Source organism: Lethenteron reissneri, chromosome 21, assembly GCF_015708825.2.
Source record: "Lethenteron reissneri isolate LAM-NWPU_2019-01 chromosome 21, ASM1570882v1, whole genome shotgun sequence".
In the NCBI taxonomy this organism is placed as follows: domain Eukaryota; kingdom Metazoa; phylum Chordata; class Hyperoartia; order Petromyzontiformes; family Petromyzontidae; genus Lethenteron; species Lethenteron reissneri.
In genome coordinates, this window is record NC_083799.1 from 8,052,770 (window position 1) to 8,075,345 (window position 22,576).

A 22,576-nucleotide genomic window follows, 5' to 3' on the forward strand; every position below is an offset into this window, starting at 1 on the left:
TAGAAATGTAATGTAATACAACAGAGAGTCGGATAACATAACAGTCAACACCCTACCTGGTTGATTAAGTTCTTCCTGAGAATGATACATTTAAGAGAGATAAAACACAGAACCAGAGACATATAGACAGACATATAAGCAGACAGATATCACAGAGATACATAGAGATACATTATTAGCTTGCATCGAAACTTTTCTCTCTTTTTGCTCAAATGTATAATCTTCTCAATTGTTATTTTTTCTTCACTTTGCAGATCAGACATTCTTGTACTATGTCAAGTTGGAAGCAGTGCTGGCTGGACATGAAAACAGGGTTTATGGGGTGCACTGGCAGCCTGCATCGATTCAAGGTATTATGCCTTTTTGTATCATTTCTGGAATACAGGACACATTTTCATACTGTATAGAACCCAATATTTATACTCTTTGGTTCTTTCGGTAAAGTCACGTAAGTATAAAATAAAATGAAATAGATCACGATGTTTCGGGCGCAACACAAGCGTCCGTCATCAGGTGGGAAAGCATGATGACGGACGCTTGTGTTGCGCCCGAAACGTCGTGATCTAATTTATTTTCTACCTACGTGACTTTACCGAAAGAACCAAAGAGTATGGATTCCTGCAGTCACGAAAGCTTCAAATCAAGATTGAACCCAATATTTGTTACAGAGGTGTATTACTAATTAAAAAAAAGAAACAATTCTCATGGCAAGGTAATGCACAATTATCGATATATTTTTCTTACATTTATTTTTTGCGATGTGTGGCCTTAACCTTTATAAAGCATAGAAAATGTGTTAGACTACTTTTGTAAGCAGTCCTGCCCAGCAGCTCATAATTAGTTTGCTTGTGAACTCTGTCCAATTCCTGTGTGGCAATGCATACTCCTTCGTAGACAGCAGGTTTACGTCTTAATTGTATGCTGAGGTCTGCTTCCTTTCTGCTGTCTCTCTTGCTCGTTTTCAAAAAGCAAAATGTTACAACTACAGAAATGTGGCAAGTTGCAGAGAAAAGCAGATAGGCAAATTTTTTCATTATCCAAAGTGGCAATTTCGGTAGTAAACATCAGTTACTATGCATGGACAGTATTTTGGTATTTTCATTGTCAAATTACACTGTCTTCGATTACAACGGTAATTGTTTAAGCATCTCGTAATTCTGTATTAACAATTGTATGGAGAAAAGTATAGAGATTTGAAACAAATTGGCATGCATATTGCTGAATGAAAAATTTTCCAATGTGTTTTTTTCCTTAAAAGATATTTAAGAATATGGTTCAAGGAATATATTGGCTGCAGCAGTCGCACTGGGTAGTACACTTATATTAACCCAGCAACCTGTGTTCGATTCACGGCCATGGCTAACGGTGGCGATTGGGATCAAAACCAGATCTGGGCCTTCCAACCTTCACTGATGAGCGTCATGAAGTATGATCAAACAAACCCCATAACTGACACAGCATGGGGAGGCCTTCATCCATGAATTATTAATCATAGGATTTACTCGTTTGATTTCTTTTGAATTGTATTTTTTGTAAAGGCCGTACGGCTTTGTATTAGCTAATTTTCTGACTGTGCTGTAATGCTTTGTTATAAAACGCTGGGAATATCTTTATTATTCTTGCTTATCTTCTTGGTTCTTTCGGTAAAGTCACGTAGAAGGGAAGTAATAAAATAATAAAAATAAAACATAATAAAACAATTCTCACGACGTTTCGGCCACAACGCAAGCAGCCATCCTCAGGTGAAAACCAGGTCCGTCGAGGCGACAGAGTCTGAATGAAACAGCACACGAGCTTGGAGCATATATATAAGCTGGGCGCATTGACAAAGGAATTTGCATATCAAAATGAATTTAGCATATTTATGGGAAATGCAGGAATGTGATTAGTACTGCATATGCATGTGCATTATGCAAGATTAACAGCATCAAAGGGAGCTGCAGTTACTGCTGCTGCAGCAGTTGCTGCTGCTGCTGCAGTTTCTGCTGCTGCTGCAGTTGCTGCTGCTGCTGCAGTTGCTGCTGCTGCTGCACTTGCTGCTGCTGCTGCACTTGCTGCTGCTGCTGCAGTTGCTGCCTTATCCATTTTAATATAACACTATGTATTATTCTACCCACCCTAATGTGTATCATACTGCTATATGTTTACTGTACAATTACGACACCATACATTACTCTGCACACTGCACCATGCCAGTGAGTGGAACGCGGTCTGAAAGTCACCGTAAACGTGAACACAATCAGTTAAGATCCGAAATGGTTTATTACGTCCTTCCAATGATTGCTAAGCCAAACACAAGATCCAGGTCCGATTCAACACAGTACATAAAATCCGTGATCTGGTCCCGTCTGTAAAAGATGTGGTTCCAGACATACAGTACCCTGGCGTCTACAAACTAAGTTGCCTCTGTGGTAGCAGTTACATTGGAGAAACCAAACGACATGTCTCGGACCGCATCCGTGAACATAAGGCAGACCTGAAACACGGTAGGACAAACACCTCAGCCGTGGCAGATCACTGTTACAATTCAGTGGGCTCACATGACATTGACTTCTCCAAGACAGAGGTTCTCTGCAAGCCATCTGGCTATCATGAGAGATTCGTTCATGAGGCGATCCACATATACAAACACAGAGACAATTTCAACCGAGAAGATGGATTCTGGCTTAGCAATCATTGGAAGGACGTAATAAACCATTTCGGATCTTAACTGATTGTGTTCACGTTTACGGTGACTTTCAGACCGCGTTCCACTCACTGGCATGGTGCAGTGTGCAGAGTAATGTATGGTGTCGTAATTGTACAGTAAACATATAGCAGTATGATACACATTAGGGTGGGTAGAATAATACATAGTGTTATATTAAAATGGATAAGGCAGCAAGTGCAGCAGCAGCAGCAAGTGCAGCAGCAGCAGCAACTGCAGCAGCAGCAGCAACTGCAGCAGCAGCAGAAACTGCAGCAGCAGCAGCAACTGCTGCAGCAGCAGTAACTGCAGCTCCCTTTGATGCTGTTAATCTTGCATAATGCACATGCATATGCAGTACTAATCACATTCCTGCATTTCCCATAAATATGCTAAATTCATTTTGATATGCAAATTCCTTTGTCAATGCGCCCAGCTTATATATATGCTCCAAGCTCGTGTGCTGTTTCATTCAGACTCTGTCGCCTCGACGGACCTGGTTTTCACCTGAGGATGGCTGCTTGCGTTGTGGCCGAAACGTCGTGAGAATTGTTTTATTATGTTTTATTTTTATTATTTTATTACTTCCCTTCTACGTGACTTTACCGAAAGAACCAAGAAGATGAATCCCTGCAGTCACGAAAGCTTTAAATCGAAATATTCTTGCTTAATTAAGGTGTCTTGCAAATCTGCTGGCATTCGGTCAAACAATTACTGCTGGTCATGAAAACTAAAATAATTTGATACACTGATTTTTGTACATTTGTATGTGTTGCATGTAATGTTAATAAGTAACACCAGTTTAGATGTGCAATGTTTAACTTCAAGGGTAGACTGTAGGGAATGACACTTTAAACATAAACTGAGTTATGGCTATTGCATGATGAAATACTTTTTGCATTCTAATCTGTATTTATTTATATATTTTTTAGAGCAAGACATTTTTACATGAGGTTAACAGGCATGTGTGTGGGTGTCTAAGTATGGTGCGAAAGAAGTTCAATGCACATGTGGGTAGCGGTGGGGCAGTTGTTAGTGCACTGCACTATGAACCCAGTTCAATTGTTGCTCACATCCAATAACAGTGGCAGCAGATATCAACCAATCTTATGCTTCCACTAGGTCGACTCAGACTTAAATGAGTACCTGTCGCGGTGTGTAATAAACATCAGCACTGGGGAGACTTAGGCAGCCTGGTGTGGTTTTTGGCTTGCCAACACCACTTGCAGCAGGAGCCTGTTAAGGGTTACACAGGGACCTTTGCCTTTTAAAATCTTTACATAGTTTTTTTGGTAAATAAAATACTCGAGACGGGGAAGCTGTTGATGGTTCTCCAAGACTGTTTGGCCCATGAATATTGCATTATCAATAATGACAAGCAATCATGACATGAGCCGTATGTTACGTATTTGTTTTAGAGGTATCGACTACATTTGTAAATTATATTCAAGTTATGTTATATTACATCTTTCAATGCGCATAATTTTTTGTAACACATGATACCCTCGTGAAATGTATCATGTCTGTAGCATTGTGTAATTAATTGTTATGCTTATGAGAAACTATTGTTTCACTTTATCGACATGATCATGATCACAACGCATTAGGGATTTGGTGAGTAACATTAGCATTTTGAAATCCTGCGCAGACCTGCCGATTATATTATTGCTGGTATCCGGCCATTTAATCCTATTGCTCTGTTAGACCTTATTGGTTTATTCTACTTACAGTTTGCCAATTAAGAAGCAATGGTAAATCTGTTAAGAGTTTTTATAATTGTATTGGACATTATTTGGTGATGCTGTATTGGCACTGTTGCACAGGCACGTATAATAAAACAAATCAACACATTCGTCAACACTGCCATAAGTGTGTTTTTATGTATTGCGATGATTTGATTTACACTTAGTTTTTTTTATGAATATTTATCAAATGAGGACACAAAGTAGCCTTTATCCGAATTCTGAAAACAAGGCTGCACATTATACACTGTATGTTTTGGCAAATTTGAAATTCAGTCTCATTAATGGACTCTTGACATGTGGGCGCCCGCAGTTTAATTTCACATCCAGATTTTTGGCTCCTTCGATTTTTTGCGAGAAGGCCACTGCGTGGGGAATGAGGCATCCGAGGTCACACAGAGGAGTGCCTTCCCACACCTCATGCGCAAAATGAATGCAGGCTCTGCTACCGCACGTCAGGAATACCTAATGAGTAGGTCTGGCTATATCGACAAGCTGACATTTTTCAAAAGCTGATTGCTTCCTGCTTACTTTCATCTTGTATTGGTGAGACCCCTGCTTGTGTTTTAAAAAGTCGGGAGCGGTAGTGTAGCAGTTAACGCACTTCACTACGAAGCCAGCCACCTGAGTTAAATTCCCGCTCATGGCCAACACCAGTGACGATTATCTGAATCGGTCCTGGACCTCCCCTAGGTCGACTCAGCCACAAATGAGTACCTGATGCGATGTGTAAACATCACTACTAGGACTTGCCCCAACAGTCTGTTGAGGCTATACTGGGGGGGGGTCTCTTATTTACACCATTGGAACCTCTTTTTCCAGTAGCGAAATATTATAATTGTTTTTTTACCCTTTTATCTGGCAAACAAAACTGACACCTTTTTTTACAAGGAGTCATGTTTGCATTGACCACAATACCTGCGGTCAGAATGCAAACAAAAAACACAACTCTGATAATGTATGCACTGTCCTTGAAATTGATTGGTCCACAAGCTGTCTCGGGTGTGGACCAATCAATTTCAAGGACAGTGCATACATTATCAGAGTTGTGTTTTTTGTTTGCATTCCAACCGCAGATACTGTGGTCAATGCAAACATGACTCCTTGTAAAAAAGGTGTCAGTTTTGTTGCCAGATAAAAGGGTAAAAAAACAATTATCGTGTTTCAAATGTGTCATTGATATCTTAATTCTGAAGACATTTCATAGCATTGCATTTTATAAGTAATTATGATATACTCTTTTGGAAACATATTTTAGGAAATAGCACAGGCATGTAAACCCAGAACTGGGAGCCCTAAATTCAAAACATAAAATGTGGTAATTAAATATTTGAAAGCTCAGTTTCATAAAAAAAAATTCTTAAAAAATTATATTAAACTTCTCAGTTAATATTCTTAATTGTTGCAAAATCAAAAACTTAACTTTCTGAGGTTATGATAATCATCAGTGAACAATTACAATTAGGCACATCACAATACTGTTAAGGAAGGGAAGTGGGCTTGTTGGGGAATTGTCATGGTGAGAAGGGACGAGAATGATAACAGAATTACAGCTGAAGGAGGAAACATGCCTGAGAAGCTGATCACCATGGAGGTGATATGTACCTCTGTTCCTGGCTATCTGACAATAATTTTGTGATTTGAGGAAAAACTTAACATTTTACTTTTAGAAGAACCATTGTAGCATTATAGTGATGGCATGCCATGGTGGTGAGATGTTGACTACCTCGACCCTGACGCCTGTATATTTGGATTTTGCGTGTTCTCCCCGTGGTCGGGTGGCTTTTTCTCCCGGTCCTGTTTTTTATCTCCACATTCAAAAACATGCGTTGAGAGTATTTAGCTGCTATAAATGTCCACATGATAAGCCACTTCGTTAAGCTATCATTTGTGGCTATATATCTCAGTGGGCCTTACCTGGTAAAATAAAAATACAGTAGACTCGATTATCCGCGCGGTTTATCTGATATGCGGAATAACTGTTTATCTGAGATTTTAACATGAATGAATAACTCATGAATTTTCCCTTTAGCCCAAATTAATATTCAAAAAAAGTTCTACATTGTTCTTGGAAATGTTTATTACAAGTCACGTGCTTAAACCAAACAAATATGTGCTCTGGTTAATCTGAAATCCACTTGATCGCCCCTACAGTACAGGAGTTGCATATCTTTACAACAATGGTCGGGGTTTGATTGATGTTGATTGGCGTGGCACTGTGGTCATCGACTTAGTGGGCCGAGTCTTCTGCGCGGGAGCAGGAAAGTGTTATCACTGACCGTGCCATCGATCGGTCGAGTTTTTCCTACAAATTTTAGTTTTGTCCATTAACAAACGATTTTTTTTTTGCTTAAACATAATTTATACCTACATTAGTGTTTTTTGGCTTTGAGATCGACGGAAAATGGATATTTTGGGATTAACTGCGTTTTTGAATTTTCCTCGGCCATCCCCATCATAAGCGCAGATAATCGAGAGTCTATTGTAGTTAGTAAGTTACTTATCATTGTAGTTTGACTGCTGAACCTTTCAATGTCCTGTTATCTCACTGCAGTTACTTAACTGAAGCACTGTGTATCACTCTGTAAAGTAGTTTTTAAATCTTTGATCTCAAGACTGAAACTCTAAAACATTTACCAGACACAGCCTAGTTATATTATCCATAATATAAGAGGTCTGTTTTTTTGGGTGTGCTCTTTCTTTGAAAACCATAACTGTTTTACAAAACAGGAATGGAAAATCTTAGTTATATAAGTGCTGAATACATTGTTGTAATATGCTTGGTGCTTTCAAAAAAATATTTGATTTGTTGGAGTCTGTGTATTTCTTAGTAGTTGTGATTGTGTATACATGCAAACAGATGGCAAGCACAGCCAGCCAATGAATCTGCTCTCGGCGTCAATGGATAAGACCATGATCATTTGGAGTCCTGATGAGGAGACAGGTGTCTGGCTTGAGAAGGTCAGTTGAATCCTTAACCTTTTCATTTTGTCATGTGTTTTGTACTGTTGACCTGCAATGAGAGGGCAATTCAAACAAATGTCTTTTAAATTAGGAACACAGTTGAGCATGAAGCAACTCTAAATCTGTTTACTGTAAAACATTCAAAGTCCTGTGGAAGGTACATTTGTCTAAACAAAAACGAGCTATCTAAACTCCTTTTCCCGTGCTGATGTGGGAGGCATTAATGGCATGTCCTTTCATCTGCATTTCTCTGCAGGTAATTTCCTCCAGTTACCCACTACTATCCGCATGTGAATTCGGATAAGATTAATTTGCAATGAATTTAGGGTCACTCGTCTTATCCACAGAAAGCTGCGGACAATAGGATAAATGTAGTGAATCTAGGAACCATTTCCAGGTGAATGATTTTTCACGGACGAGCGCGAATGATAGGAACAATCTGCCTCCACTTCCCAATTTTCTGTGGATAAGAGCAGATAATTACATGACAAATATGATTTTCATGTTTGAGTTTAGAGACATGTGCAAGGGGAGTTTTATCATATGTTGTGGCTTTAAAAAAAATAATTAAAGTGTAAATAATGATTTTAATTTTATGTTTTTTTCTATGCGTGATTAATCATTACAGAGTGTGACTGGCTATGCATCTTCTCCATAGAGCAATGTGGTTCAAAGTGAAATATGTCATTGTCAGTTATTGTATTGGATCGTGGTAATGATCACGTTCATCTGTTTTTGCCACCAAAGTGTTGACCTAGCAACTTGAAATTTGGACGTGTATTTTAATAAATTGGTCTGCATTTGTCTGCATAGTAATTACAATTGAATGCGCCGTAATTAATATTCTTAAATTTAAAACACGTGCGCAATGAAGTTTAACTCAATTTCCCTCATCATAAATACTATCGATATTTTTTAAAAGAAACTTTGCTTTGTTTTTCTGTAATAAAATTCCATCGGGATCTGCAGCAAACAGCAAACCCTGTTGTGAAGCTATAGAAGAATAGAGAAGTAAAAGGTCATGGATTAAGGATTGTGGAGCTTCAGTTTCACCGAAACTACAAATAACTGAATTGTCGTTGGCATTCACAAACAACTTACATTTTATAATATGCTCCTCACCGTTTCTCCCTTTGAAAAGAAAATATACATAAAGTTTACAAAAAAAATTGTACAAGCATAAGCATTGATCTAACACTGATGCTATAGTCAATAACACAAAAGTTGCGCTTGAGTTTTCAATAGAGCAAGCAAAACCAAACACCAGTGCAAAGGGTTTATATTCATCTGGGCTGTCGGCAGCATACCTCTTTCGGTATTGGGTATTTTCAGCGTGCCAGTGAAAGCTCCCAAGCTCTGACCAAGTCCTTGGCAGTGTACTCCTGTCCTTGAACACGGATGTCATGAATCTTGAATGCCTAAAAACTTACAACTTGAACTTGCCAAGTAAACTATGAGAAAATGTGCATATGTAGGACTCGTACTGATGCGACAGCTTCTTTGTCTTTCTCGGTTCTTTATTAACTCATATAGTTCACATCTCCTCTGTCGGCATCACTTAATGTACCTCCGTACTTTTCCACTCACAACTCCCCATCAACATCACTCAATGTCCCTCTGCTCGCTTGCTCCGCTATGCTGGCTTTGCTCGCTCTCCTTCTGCTCCTCCAGCAACCCTCCTCTCTGCTCTCTCTCTCCAGCTCGGTCGCTCTTTGTTCTCTCTGCCGTCCCACTCCGTCGTAGCTCTCTCCACCAAGGTCCGTTACTCCGCTGCTATCCTACGCTGTACTCGCTCCGTCCACTGCTACTCTATCTGTATTCTCTCTATCCACTGCTACCGTACACTGTATTCTTGTCCACTGCTACCTTATATTATACTCTCTTTATCCGCGGCTCCGTCTCTCCCTCCGTCACTCGTCCCAGGCACCAACTCCCGTTTCTCTCCACGCTCTCCGCCTTTATCCCTGAACCAATTCCCCTTGGATCATCCCCTGCTTCGCTACTCGCCCCCAGTGCCACGTGGCGTTGTTGTTGTAGACGACGGCGCCAATTTCAGACACCCATACCTCTCATCCAATCACCGGCCTGCGTCCTCAATTACCCCCGGCCACCTGCGGGCCCCCCTTAACTACCATGCCACCTTAATTCGCTACAAACACAGTAAGTCGCTCAGCGCCCTGTGTCCCGTTTGCCCTCACTGTCCGCCACGTGCACGCATCTCAACCCAGCGCGTGACGCGTGTTTCTCAAGTCCTACACATTTAGCCTTCCTGAATCATTTATCAATTAAAACGGCAAAAAAGATCCACGCATTTATCGTATGATATTCTATTGCCAAATCTAAAAAATATATACTTTTCAGCTGTCTGCCATTTAGCTCTTGTATTCTTTAAGTTTAATAAATGCTGGACACTTCCGTGGTGTAATGTTTAGCACATAACTTGCAATTGAGAAGTCACCGGGTCGATCTCCTAGAGGGCAAGTTTCCAAAATTAAACGGGCCAAATGTATTCCCTCGCCTCTGTCCACCCAGCAGTATAAATGGGTACAGGACAATTAGGTAACCGACAGGTTGCGTGTAGTGGGGAAGAGTGGGTACTCATACCGCTTGAATTATGTCTGGTCAGCTTGGAAGGGTAGGCTATAAATATTCCCTTGAGAGGGGGCCTCGAGATCTGCCTCTAGTGCAGGTCCATCAAACAACAGTGGAGTGTTCTTCTTCTTGGTTCTTTCGGTAAAGTCACGTAGAAGGGAAGTAATAAAATAATAAAAATAAAACATAATAAAACAATTCTCACGACGTTTCGGCCACAACGCAAGCAGCCGTCCTCAGGTGAAAACCAGGTCCGTCGAGGCGACAGAGTCTTTCAGACTGACTTTACCGAAAGAACCAAGAAGATGAATCCCTGCAGTCACGAAAGCTTTAAATCGAAATTTAACAGTGGAGTGAGCAAGACATGTCAGGGGTGCACCTTTAGATGTTTACTTGGTGACGCTGCAAAATACCCTGACTATATTTAACTGAATCGTGTTAAAATTATAATGGAAATATTTGTACGGGACATTTTTTACATCATGCAAATGTACATGGGTGCAGATTGATTTTTTTTATTTGTTCATGATTAATAGTTCTGTGTTTCGACATGTGTGGGAGGTCTCTCATGGTTTTTTAATTGTAATAGGCACATCGTCTACAAAGCAAAGAGATTGTTTTAATTGTGTTGCAAAGTAGCAATTGTCACACTTGGAATATTGGACATATTTTAAATATGCATTGGAAACAAATCTAGGCTGCGATATTCAGCAAATTTTCCTGTTAATTGAATAGATGCATTGTGTATCACCACCAGTTCAAATATTTTTCATACCCACATATCTCAAATTCCTGGCTGCAAGTGGGTCTTTGGATAATGAATCGCCAAACCGGTACTGGTTTGATTGCTTCCACAGGTACGTGTGGGGGAGGTGGGAGGAAACACGCTGGGCTTCCTGGGCTGTCAGTTCAGCGCCGAGGGCACTGCCATTATTGCTCACGCGTTCCACGGTGCCCTTCATCTCTGGCACAGTGACTGTCAGCAGAAGGTAACTTAATGCCTGCCTTCGGCGCACCTGGATAGAGAATAATGGTGTCAGCTGACCCGCACCTCATGTGCTGCGCTTGCCGATTTGACATTGGTGCCGTGTCATTCAGGAGGAGTGGAGGCCGGGGGTTGTCATCTCGGGACACTTTGGGCCAGTCCAGGATCTGTGCTGGGAGCCCGAAAAAGGAGGATATATTCTGAGTGTGAGTTCTGACCAGACCACTCGACTCTTTGCACCGTGGAAAAGAGACCGCTGTCAGGTAATCATTAGCAGTGCCGTTTTACAGAACACTTGCTCCGCATTACAGGATAACGTCACATCTATCTCTCTGGGAACTGAGGTGTAGAGGCGGATATGTAAAAAGGTCTACTGTGAACTTCTATAGGAAACAACAGTTAAGCCAGGGGCGGTTTCTTCATTAGGGCGATTGGGCGACGCACCACCAATGTCATTCAACCACAGAGTCACGCTAGTCGTCACTGTGCCTCTGGATATAGTCCAATCAGCGTCATGTCACGTTCTGTGGAGTACCGCCTTTTTTTGGGCGATTTCACTCCGGCTGAGAATCGCCCCGAGTGGCCCCGTAGACTTACATTCAAAGATGTTTTTTTTCGCCCGGGGGACGCTCCAATGCATTCTCTATGGCTTCCGGGAGGGCATGCACTAACGTGCTTACGTCATCATACGTGCTAACGTCATCATACGTAAGCACGTTTCATCCAACAATATAATTTATCGCCACCTAGTGGAATCTTTAATAAAATAAACTTGAGTGGTTTGTTTTAATAGTGAGTATATAAACAAACAAGATGTATTGTAAGAGTCACTTTATTTTTCATTAATATTAAAGAAGTGAAGTTGCCTTTACATGCTTAAGCTGTTAATTTATCCATTGCATGGGTGGACCTTATCCTTATCAATTATCCAGACATTTGCCCCCCCTGAGAGATTTTGCAGGAGCCGCCACTGAGTTAAGCCAAGGCACAAATAGGTTCCTTGAGAATTGTAAAGTGCAAACTGCACTAAACATTGGAAAATGCTTTTCTGTGCTTTATAAGTAAGCATATGTACACAACATTAAGAATACACGAGAGTACCATATTTTCCCGCATATACCCCGCAATAATAGCGTTTTATGTAAAAAATAATTCAGATAGCCCGCACCTCCATATACCCCGCATGCATTCCTATATTTAGCGTCGTTACCACAGCTTAATTCCATCATATTAATACGAAGTTTACATTTGTAATACATTACACTATCAATTGTTAACATTAAAATCATAACGTGTACAAAAAAAGCAAACTAACCGGAAACGAGTGAACTTAAAACAGTAAATAAGTAACAAAAGTAAATTTCCAATAAATAAGTAACACGTTACTTGGTAGATACTAAGTACAGTTTTAGCACTGGTAGATTGCACTTGCGCAGATAATAGCGGCACTACGGTAACGGCATTGCCTCGCCCCTACCCCCCACCTCTCCCTCCGCCCAGCTGCCCCACCCCCCACCCCCCACTTCTCGCTTCCCCCAGCTGCCCCACCCCCCAACCCCCACCTCTCGCTTCCCCCAGCTGCCCCACCCCCCACCTCTCCCTCCCCCCAGCTGCCCCACCCCCCAACCCCCACCTCTCCCTCCCCCCAGCTGCCCCACCCCCCTACCCCCCACCTCTCTCCTCCCCCCAGCTGCCCCACCCCCCACCCCCCACTTCTCGCTTCCCCCAGCTGCCCCACCCCCCACCTCTCCCTCCCCCCAGCTGCCCCACCCCCCAACCCCCACCTCTCCCTCCCCCCAGCTGCCCCACCCCCCAACCCCCACCTCGCTTCCCCCAGCTCTCCCGTCGCCGGTAAACAATGCGCGCACTTCAAACATTGTCGTTTAATTGTATAAACAATTCATTTAAAACGTGATAACATGTGCAATTTCAGTGTGAGTGATTTATTCAGCAGTGTTTTAGTCAAAGGTAAGTGTTGCATAGTGGATAGTCCTACCATGAAACAATTTAACGAGTTATGACATGTCACACGTGTAAAATATTTTGGGATAGCCCACACCTCCATATACCCCGCAAGGTCTTGTTTTGTTTGTAAAAAGTGGTATACCCCGCGGGTTATATGGCGGAAAATACGGTATATTAAAAGGTCGGACTTGTGAATATCTATCGAAAATGACAGTTACATTAATGTTTAAATACAGCACTGAGCATGGGTGGTTAATTGATCAGGGTGAATGTGTGACATCCTGTACTCTTTAAGAATGTAAGTTCCACTGGTTTTATTATATTTATCGAGTTCGTATGAATTACAATTTTGGAGGATGATGTTATGCAGAGAAATAAAATAATAGTGGCAGCACTTCTCCCTGTTAAGCATGCTTACTTTGTGAGCAAACTAATGTCACCACTTTCGAGACCAAACTTTGTTCAACAATTTCCCGATCAGAATAGCGACATTTCAACCCTGGGTTATCTATGCACCACCGAATAGCCGCAGTTGGCTACGTATGGTGCGAAAGAGGTTCAACATACATACATGCATCCTGGTATCCGCGTGTGCAGGTGACATGGCACGAGGTCGCGCGGCCACAAATCCATGGCTACGACATGCAATGTCTGGCGCCGCTCGGTAAGCACCGCTTTATATCGGGTGCTGACGAGAAGGTACTGCGAGTGTTTTCCGCCCCTCGAAGTTTCCTGCACAACCTGGCAAGCATCAGTGGCCACCAAGCACAAGAGCTTCCCACTGCCGCCGGGGTGAGACAAAAGGAACACACGAGACGTGGACCAGCGCTACCCAATTGTGTGACACCACTTTTAATATTTTACTATTTTTTTTGCAGGTGAAGCCATTAGGTAGGGGGTCAGCAACAAAGGACTGGGAGGGAGATGTGGGAGTTGAATGTTAGCTGTGTTGTCTTCTGGAGTTATAAAACAAATGGTTTGCTATTGTTTAATAGTGAAAGGTCCGCACCCTGAGCGTGCTTACCTGGCGCAATGAAGTTCATTCAAGCTGTTCATAGTTTATTAAAGAAATAATTCACTGAACATGCTGTTGCGATGTGTTAAAGTACAGTTTTCTTTACTTAAACATTATTTGTAATGCCATTTGTTTTTTACTATAAATGTAACTTCCTTAGGTGAGCAGTGATTTGCCAGAGGGAGCAAGTGTTCCTGCACTTGGTCTGTCGAATAAGGCTGTATATCAAGGTATATTTTTTATGTCTGTCTTCCTACACATTTTTAAATATGGTAAAGCTCAGCAAAATAACAAATTTATTTGTGATAATTTGTACAATAGTTGAAGTGACTTTTTTAAAAACACCCCTTTAAAATGTGTTTTTTTTATATAGGAATTATAAAAAATAATTTTTTTTTTTTACAAATCACGACCTAAAAGCAGACATTGTGACCTGCCGAGGTGAGCCGAATGACGATCGGGAGATAGAGGTGTCGGCCAATGAGCAATATCAAGAGATGTACTTCCAAGCCGTTGCTTTACAAGGTAAGACTGCAACACACCCACTTGACCCACGTGCTTTAGAATATCCTGTGATGTGTGTATGTTGAACTTCTTTTGCACCGTACGTAGCCAGCCGTGCTAATCGATGGTGCTAATCGATGGTGTGATGATTACAAAACAGTAATTGTCGCATTGACATAACACTCCTTCACTTGCTTGCTTAGAACCCCCAATGGAGGACCATCTACTGCAGAACACCCTGTGGCCGGAAGTGCAAAAGCTGTGAGTGTTGACTCTTAATAAAACCTGCATATATTTCCACTCAAATATTTTCTCGGAAAATTATTGGAAACAAGATAAACCATCAATATGTGTGGTGATTTATTTATTATTAATGTGAGTTAGGCAGGTAATTATTTGCATCGCCCTGCACGATTCGATTGTTAGAATTCAGGATCGCAATTTTATTTCAAGAATAATGCTAATGCCTCCAGTGGCTGTAGTGATCAAGTTTGTCTCAACACATGAAGAATAATAGATTCTCACACATTATTAAAATGCAAATGTGAGTGTAGCAATCAATTTTAATGAATGATGTGAAGCATTAGTTACGTTCCTGCTGTGGATTGTAATATTGCAGTTCTTTCTCTGCACTTATTTGTCTGCAGGTATGGTCATGGTTATGAAGTATTCAGTGTTGCAGCTCACCCAGCAGGGAGTTTGGTAGCATCATCCTGTAAGGTGTGTACAAACGCCACTGTTGACCAATAGCGTTGATTACACTATGTCACGCGATTTTTGTCCTTGGGTAGTAAGTGTTATTTTTTTTATTGCTTATGCCTAAAAGTATAGAAAATAGCTATTACTCCCCACAAACTTTGCTTTTGTGACCAGGACTTTATGTGAAGGAATGACACAAATGCACACGTTTTCTCATTGAAAATAGGTACATTTCAAAATAGCACTGTGCTGGTCACAAAAGCAAAGTTTGTGGGGAGTAATAGCCATTTTCTGTACTTTTGAGGCGTAAGCAATTAGGAAATAACACTTAATACCCAGGAACAAAAATGCGTTTTTTTGTTAGTGTTATTAATTAGATCGAGACTATGCCTAATTGTTAATGTTTTTTTCCATTCTAAAATGAAGTCTTAATTGTATGATATTAAAGTAATTTCTGTAAACAATACATGTATTGCATGTTAAATTAGTTCATCTGGAAAGCTAATAAAAGGCAGAATACTTATTCTTGGGTCTTTCGGTAAAGTCACGTAGATAGGTTCAAAGAAAATAACAAAACAAAAAACTACGACGTTTCGATCGCAACACAAACAATCGTCACCGATCTACGTGACTTTACTGAAAGACCCAAGAATATGAATTCCTGCAGTCACGAAAGCTTTAAGTCAAGATTTAGGCAGAATACTGTTTTTTGTTCTCATTGTTAGATAATTTTCTTGCATTTGCAGAAATATAAGCAGATTTGGATAATGAATAATTTCTACAATGTTTCATATTCTTGGTTCTTTCGGTAAAGTTACGTAGCTAGAAAATAAAATACAGATAATCCCCGAGTTACGATGGTCCGACTTACGATATTCCGATCTTAGGATGGCGATAGCGACACGACAAAATTGTAAAATATTTACATTTCGCGCGGCAGGCAAACGCAGCAGCATACGAGGTACGATACTGTACGTTGGGACGCTGCCGGGATGTACGCATCTCCCGCCTTTCTATTAAATTGCAGTTCATATAGGTAGGCTAAGAATTTACCTTGTTTTTTTACTTTACATTTTGCTGTGCAATAGAGTATTGTAATTAATAAATACATACAGTGTATAGTTTATACAGTACGGTACTGTAAATTCCTGTTTTGCTAAATTATCACCATTCTTTAAGACTCCTGGGTAGGCTTGGCCATCTTCGACTTACGATGGGGTCGTCGTAACGCATCTCCATCGTAAGTAGAGGACTACCTGTAAAAGATAATAAAATGAAATTTAAAAAATATGAATAATAAATTGAAAATAATAAAGCAAAAACCCACGACGTTCCGCCTGATGAAGACCGCTTGTGTTGCGATCGAAACGTCGTGGGTTTTTGCTTTATTATTTTCAACTTATTATTTTAATATTTATTTTATTATATTTTATTAAATTTTCTATCTACGTGACTTTACCGAAAGAACCGAGAATATGAATTCCTGCAGTCACGAAAATTTTAAGTCAAAATTTAATGTTGTTTTACTTTAATCATATCTATTGAAGCTGTTCCAAGTGGAGAGAATAGATACACAGACAATGTCTCCACGTACATTTTTTAGTATTTTTTTACACAGACTATTTTCCCTACAGCCTCCATTGATTCAGTGCAAGCAAACTCGACTGGTTTTGTGTCAATAAGGACACATATCTGCATAGGGCCCTTGCCTATTCATCATCATCATCATCATCCATGGGCAGATAGCCAGTAGGTGTCCACTGCACATTTCGTTATTTGTTTCCTTACCTATCACATCTGGTAATGTACCAGCAGGAATTAAAGCAAGCCTGACTACTGATGAGGCACTTGTCAATTGAAACCAGTCCAGAGTTTGCTTCTACTGAATCAGTGCTTCAGATATTATGCTTTCCCAGAAGGCTGTGAGGCCGACGGGTTGTGTAAGAAATATTTTAATATTTTTTTTATGCGGAGAGCCAGATGTAGGAAGAAAACATTGTCTGCTGATCTTTTTTGATATTTATATTCTCCACAATGATGTTAATGGTTGTTTTGTCTCCATTAAATAGAGGTTATTTGTGTCTACCCCAATTTTATAAAGTGCCCCTTTTCCCAGCATACTGACCACTAAGGCTGTCAAGATGTCCCTTTTGTTCTTTGTATTTTGGTATCTTTTGTACCACATGTATTTATGTCATGCCCTCCGGCAGGCATCCAAGCCGGAGCACGCAGCAATTCTTCTGTGGGATGCCGGGACATGGTGTGTTGTGGGCATCTTATCATACCATGGCCTCACAGTCACTCAGCTGGCATTTTCGCCCGATGGATCGTGCCTCTTGGCCGTTTCCAGAGATCGGACGTGGTCTCTTTGGCGCCATCGGGACGCGTCACAGCCACAGACAGATGACGGTAATAATGATTATATAATCCCCTTTCCTGGTCAGGAATGATGTTTGCAACAGGAGTATTGTTTGTGTTACTGTCTGGGTCAGAGGGCCAGAATAACAGTGCAACTAGAAAAAAAATTAACCCGTAAAAACAAAGTTTTTCACTATAAATCCTTTATATGCGTGGCGGCTAGAGTCCTCTCGTCCTCTGGCTTGAGATGGCTGCCACCTATGGGTCAGATGAATGGCTGCCACCATTAAGCAATTGGTAATTAAATATAATGTCTTTTTTCCTAAAAAGTGTAACATTTTGGATTTTTTTTACGAAAATACATTGTCACGCACAACGAATCTGTGTGCAAAATGTCAGCTCGATTGGATCACGGGAAGTGGGTTAAAAAACGACCGAAAGATTAGCACGGTCGTAAGCAAGCAAGCAAGTGAACTTAATATAAAGGATTTAATAATCTTCTGTCGGTTTAGCTCTATAGGTGCATGCAGACAGTGTTAAGTGGCCAGTTGACAGCAGTCCAGTAGCATGTCAGAGCACTGAGGCAGCACCACTGAGAGACTGGGTAAAATCTTGGTAACCAGACTGTCTCACCGTACTAACCAATGACTGCACACAAAATAAGTATTACCCGTAAAAACTAAGTTTTTCACTATAAATCCTTTATATGCGTGGCCGCTAGAGTCATCTCGTCCTCTGGCTTGAGATGGCTGCCACTTATGGGTCAGATGATTGCATTGCACCATTAAGCAATTGGTAATTAAATATAATATTTTTGTCCTAAAAAGTGTTAAATTTTGGAAAAAAATTTCCACGAACATTAATTGTCACGCACAACGAGTCTGTGTGGAAAATGTCAGCTCGATTGGATCACGGGAAGTGGGTTAAAAAACGACCGAAAGATTTGCACGGTCCTAAGCAAGCAAGCGAACTTAATATAAAGGATTTAAAAAGTAACTGATAATACATTTTTTTTTGCTAATTTTGTATATTCTAACTCTTGAGTGTAAAGCAACATTTGGCTTCATTATATAGTGTGGCTAATGGGCAAGATTGAAAGATTCACAATACTTTTGCTGAAACCGGATTCCCACCACCATCCATCCCAGAAGAATTCCCTCATCAAGACTCTATACCATAGAGCCCAAAGCATCTCCGACTAGGAACACATTGCCAGTGAACTCAAACACGTACGCCAAGCTCTTAAGGCTAATGGTTACTCCGACTACACAATCCGCAAAGCCATCACTCCAATCATCAAGAAGGATCCTGTTGAGGAGCCTTTCAAGACCATCACCTTACCCTACATTGCTGGGGTCACAAAAAAGATCTCCAAAATCCTGATAAAACACAAGATCCAGGTCCGATTCAACACAGTACATAAAATCCGTGATCTGGTCCTGTCTGTAAAAGATGTGGTTCCAGACATACAGTACCCTGGCGTCTACAAACTAAGTTGCCTCTGTGGTAGCAGTTACATTGGAGAAACCAAACGACATGTCTCGGACCGCATCCGTGAACATAAAGCAGACTTGAAACACGGTAGGACAAACACCTCAGCCGTGGCAGATCACTGTTACAATTCAGTGGGCTCACATGATATTGACTTCTCTAAGACAGAGGTTCTCTGCAAGCCATCTGGCTACCATGAGAGATTCGTTCATGAGACGATCCACATATACAAACACAGAGACAATTTCAACCGAGAAGATGGATTCTGGCTTAGCAATCATTGGAAGGACATAATAAACCATTTCGGATCTTAACTGATTGTGTTCACGTTTACGGTAACTTTCAGACCGCGTTCCACTCACTGGCATTGTATTCTTTGCAGGAAATTGATTTTTTGCTCCGCTGCAAGTTTCCTTTCGCTACTCTCCCATTGACATATTTCGTTGCTTCCTCTTAGTATCTTTCACACGACGGTCAATGGTACAGTGTATAATAACAAATAGTATAACATTTATATGCTTAATACAATGTACAAAGTAATATATAGTATCGTAATTGTATAGTGAATATACAGCAGTGTGATATACATTAGGGTGGGTAGAATAATACATAGTGTAATATTACAATGTATAAGGTTTAGGGTGGTTTATAGCAATACAGTATGTAATTTAATGTTGGGTTTGTCTATGGCAGTATATAGTATGGTGTAGACTCGTGTGATGTAAGAGAATAAAGTTTATATGGAAGCATATTATATTTTTTACGACGTAGAATTGTAATGTATTACTTACTGTTAGTAACTCAGCTTATTGTAGAGTATATTTAGTATACTGATGATACTATGTAGTTTATACTTTAGTTGTTTATGTGGTGGTTTCAGTTACTGCAGCTAAATACTATTAACACTCCTTCCCTTTATTAATGCTACCCCTATCCCCTCCCTTTGATGCTGCTAATCCTGCATAATGCACGGGCATAAGTAGTACTAATCACATACCTGCATTTCCCATATCCCCTCCCTTTGATGCTGCTAATCCTGCATAATGCACGGGCATAAGTAGTACTAATCACATACCTGCATTTCCCATATCCCCTCCCTTTGATGCTGCTAATCCTGCATAATGCACGGGCATAAGTAGTACTTATCACATACCTGCATTTCCCATAAATATGCTAAATTCCTCTTGATATGCAAATTCCTTTGTCAAGGCGCTCTTCCCCCTCCAACCCAGCTTAAATATACGCTGCCAAGCCTGGTGGTGTTCATTCAGACGCTGTCTTTCTGACAGACCTGTTCTTCACCTGAGGACGGCTGCTTGCGTTGTGGCCGAAACGTCGTGAGAATTATTTTATTATGTTTTCTTTTTATTACTTTATTATTTTCATTCTATGTGACTTTACCGAAAGAACCAAGAAGATATTATTATTCCATTGTTTAAATATTATAAAGTACGGTTTTTGGTTGAAAAAGGGTAACTTTCGATGCTATCGGAACTAATTAAGCCTTTAACATGTATTTTCTAAACTCGCTGAACGACAAAATCACTTAACGACCGGTTTCGTGGAACCAATTACCGTCTTTAAGAGGGGTTCTACTCTATAGTGGTAATTCGAAGAAGCATAAACTGTTAGTTTGGAAATAATTGTTTACACCAAGTTTTGTCAGTGGGGACATGTGAATTAATTTGTAAACATATATCATGGTCTTTCTCAATATGAGATTATTCAGATGATCCACAGTGAGGTTTCTTAATATTCTAGGGAATTTTTTATATTTTTGCTCATGCTGTTATTTGTGTAGTGGATTCAATTGAGTCGCAGACGTACTTCTTGGAGGCTACACAATTATTAACACCAACACATAACACAAAGGGGTTACTGCCTCTTTACCAGATAACATATGGTGGTGGACCACCAGGCTAACTACGCTTGTTACTGGGAACAGCTACAACGGACAGGACCCTAGCTGGAGTCCTCGTCCACGTGTTGGTGACTTCTTCTTGTACGTAGAACGTAGATCGTAGACGACAGCAACGCTGAACCCCGGTCCCTGTGCGGACCCCGGTTTATATGCTGCTGGGTCGTGGCTGGCCCCGCCCTTGGCCACAACCACCTTCGAGAAACCAGCGCTCACCGAGCCCCCCCTAGGGCTGGTACTACACCCACCTACGGGGTGTCCACGATGACAATGCATCGCACGCCGTGCCTAGCGACATATACGATCCTCATTAGACCTCCTTTGCCAGTACCAAAATATAATAGGGTTTTTCCCCTTTTTTTTCTGGCAACAAAACTGAAACCTTTTTACAAGGATTAATGTCTGCATTAACCACAATACTTGCAGTCAAAATGCAAACAAAAAACACACTATGATAATATATACATTGCCCTTGAAACTGGCGTCCTCTGGTCGAGCACCAATTAGGTTGAGGCTCAAAAGAAAGCCGTCCCTTGGTGTGGACCAATCAGTTTCAAGGACAATGCATAAATTAGCATAGTGTGTTTTTTGTTTGCATTTTGACTGCAAGTATTGTGGTTAATGCAGACATGAATCCTTGTAAAAAGGTTTCAGTTTTGTTGCCAGAAAAAAAGGGGAAAACCCCTATTATTGTTAATATGACATATACAATGTCGCTACATAAGTGATGTCTGCAATGTGAGTACATCGCACGCCGTGCCCCTCTAGGGACGGCACCATACAGTGACATCCGCGATGTCACAACATTTGTATACCAATGTGTAATGTATGGTTAGTCATTCTCTCACAATATGTACAGGCCAATTATATTTGTTAGTGTGAATATTTTTTTTTAGATCTCAATTGAAGAAGTGTGTTCTTTTTACTCAGAGCAATTGAAAATATATAAATAAGTTAGGAGAAAACCATGCATGTGCATGGAATATGTTACACTTTTTCCTACATGGTTTTTGTTGGAAGTACAGTCATCCCTTATTAGACAGAAACTCAATATACAGAATGTCGCTAAAACGTAACTCATGAATTTGGAAACCATTTCGATAAATGTTACAGTAAATTTGCATTCACGTATTTTGGAATTTAAATTATGATTTTTTTTTGGGGGGGGGGGGGAAATAAACAAATGCACGGTCTGTAGTTTGTCCCAGCATATGCATATCATACTGCGCCAGGTCATTTGTGTGCGGTTATCATACTATACTTTTTCCCTTGACAAACTACTAGGTTTTCCACAAATTATTTCAGTATTAATATTTGTTTGTAAAATTCTTGGTTTTCCGTTAATTGATGTGCTTGAAAAAAAGTGTTTCTGCATTCTTTAGTGTGATCTTGTTATGTCTTGGGGCTGATTTTTTCCCCCATGTGAACACATCTCCAATGATATAATGGAAGTAATTTAGAAGCAAAATTATTGTGGTAAATGAAGAAGAAAGTTACAGTAACTGTATCTATGGTAAAATTGGAGCAAGTAGCCCTATTTATATAATGTGGAGTTGGGTGATGAAGCAAATAATGGACCAGTTTTCTCATCACAGCTGCATCTTCAGGTCAAGGTCAGGGCATACTTTGTCTGCAAGAGCAATAAACAGTGATTTGG

General features: G+C 40.5%; 1 protein-coding gene across 2 annotated transcripts in view; it reads left to right on the top strand.

The window, feature by feature from the left end:
• Positions 1–22,576, top strand: part of ELP2 (elongator acetyltransferase complex subunit 2) — a 49,173-nt gene that overhangs the window by 16,106 nt on the left and 10,491 nt on the right. Inside the window, exons 9-18 of one of the 2 annotated variants that reach the window (XM_061555675.1) lie at positions 255–350; positions 7,289–7,389; positions 10,842–10,973; positions 11,083–11,232; positions 13,532–13,726; positions 14,110–14,179; positions 14,370–14,474; positions 14,657–14,714; positions 15,101–15,173; positions 17,363–17,561. In XM_061555675.1, the coding sequence (XP_061411659.1) occupies positions 255–350; positions 7,289–7,389; positions 10,842–10,973; positions 11,083–11,232; positions 13,532–13,726; positions 14,110–14,179; positions 14,370–14,474; positions 14,657–14,714; positions 15,101–15,173; positions 17,363–17,561 (1,179 nt within the window). The remainder of the gene's footprint in view (positions 1–254; positions 351–7,288; positions 7,390–10,841; positions 10,974–11,082; positions 11,233–13,531; positions 13,727–14,109; positions 14,180–14,369; positions 14,475–14,656; positions 14,715–15,100; positions 15,174–17,362; positions 17,562–22,576) is intronic. The other variant, XM_061555676.1, reaches the window with a different exon arrangement.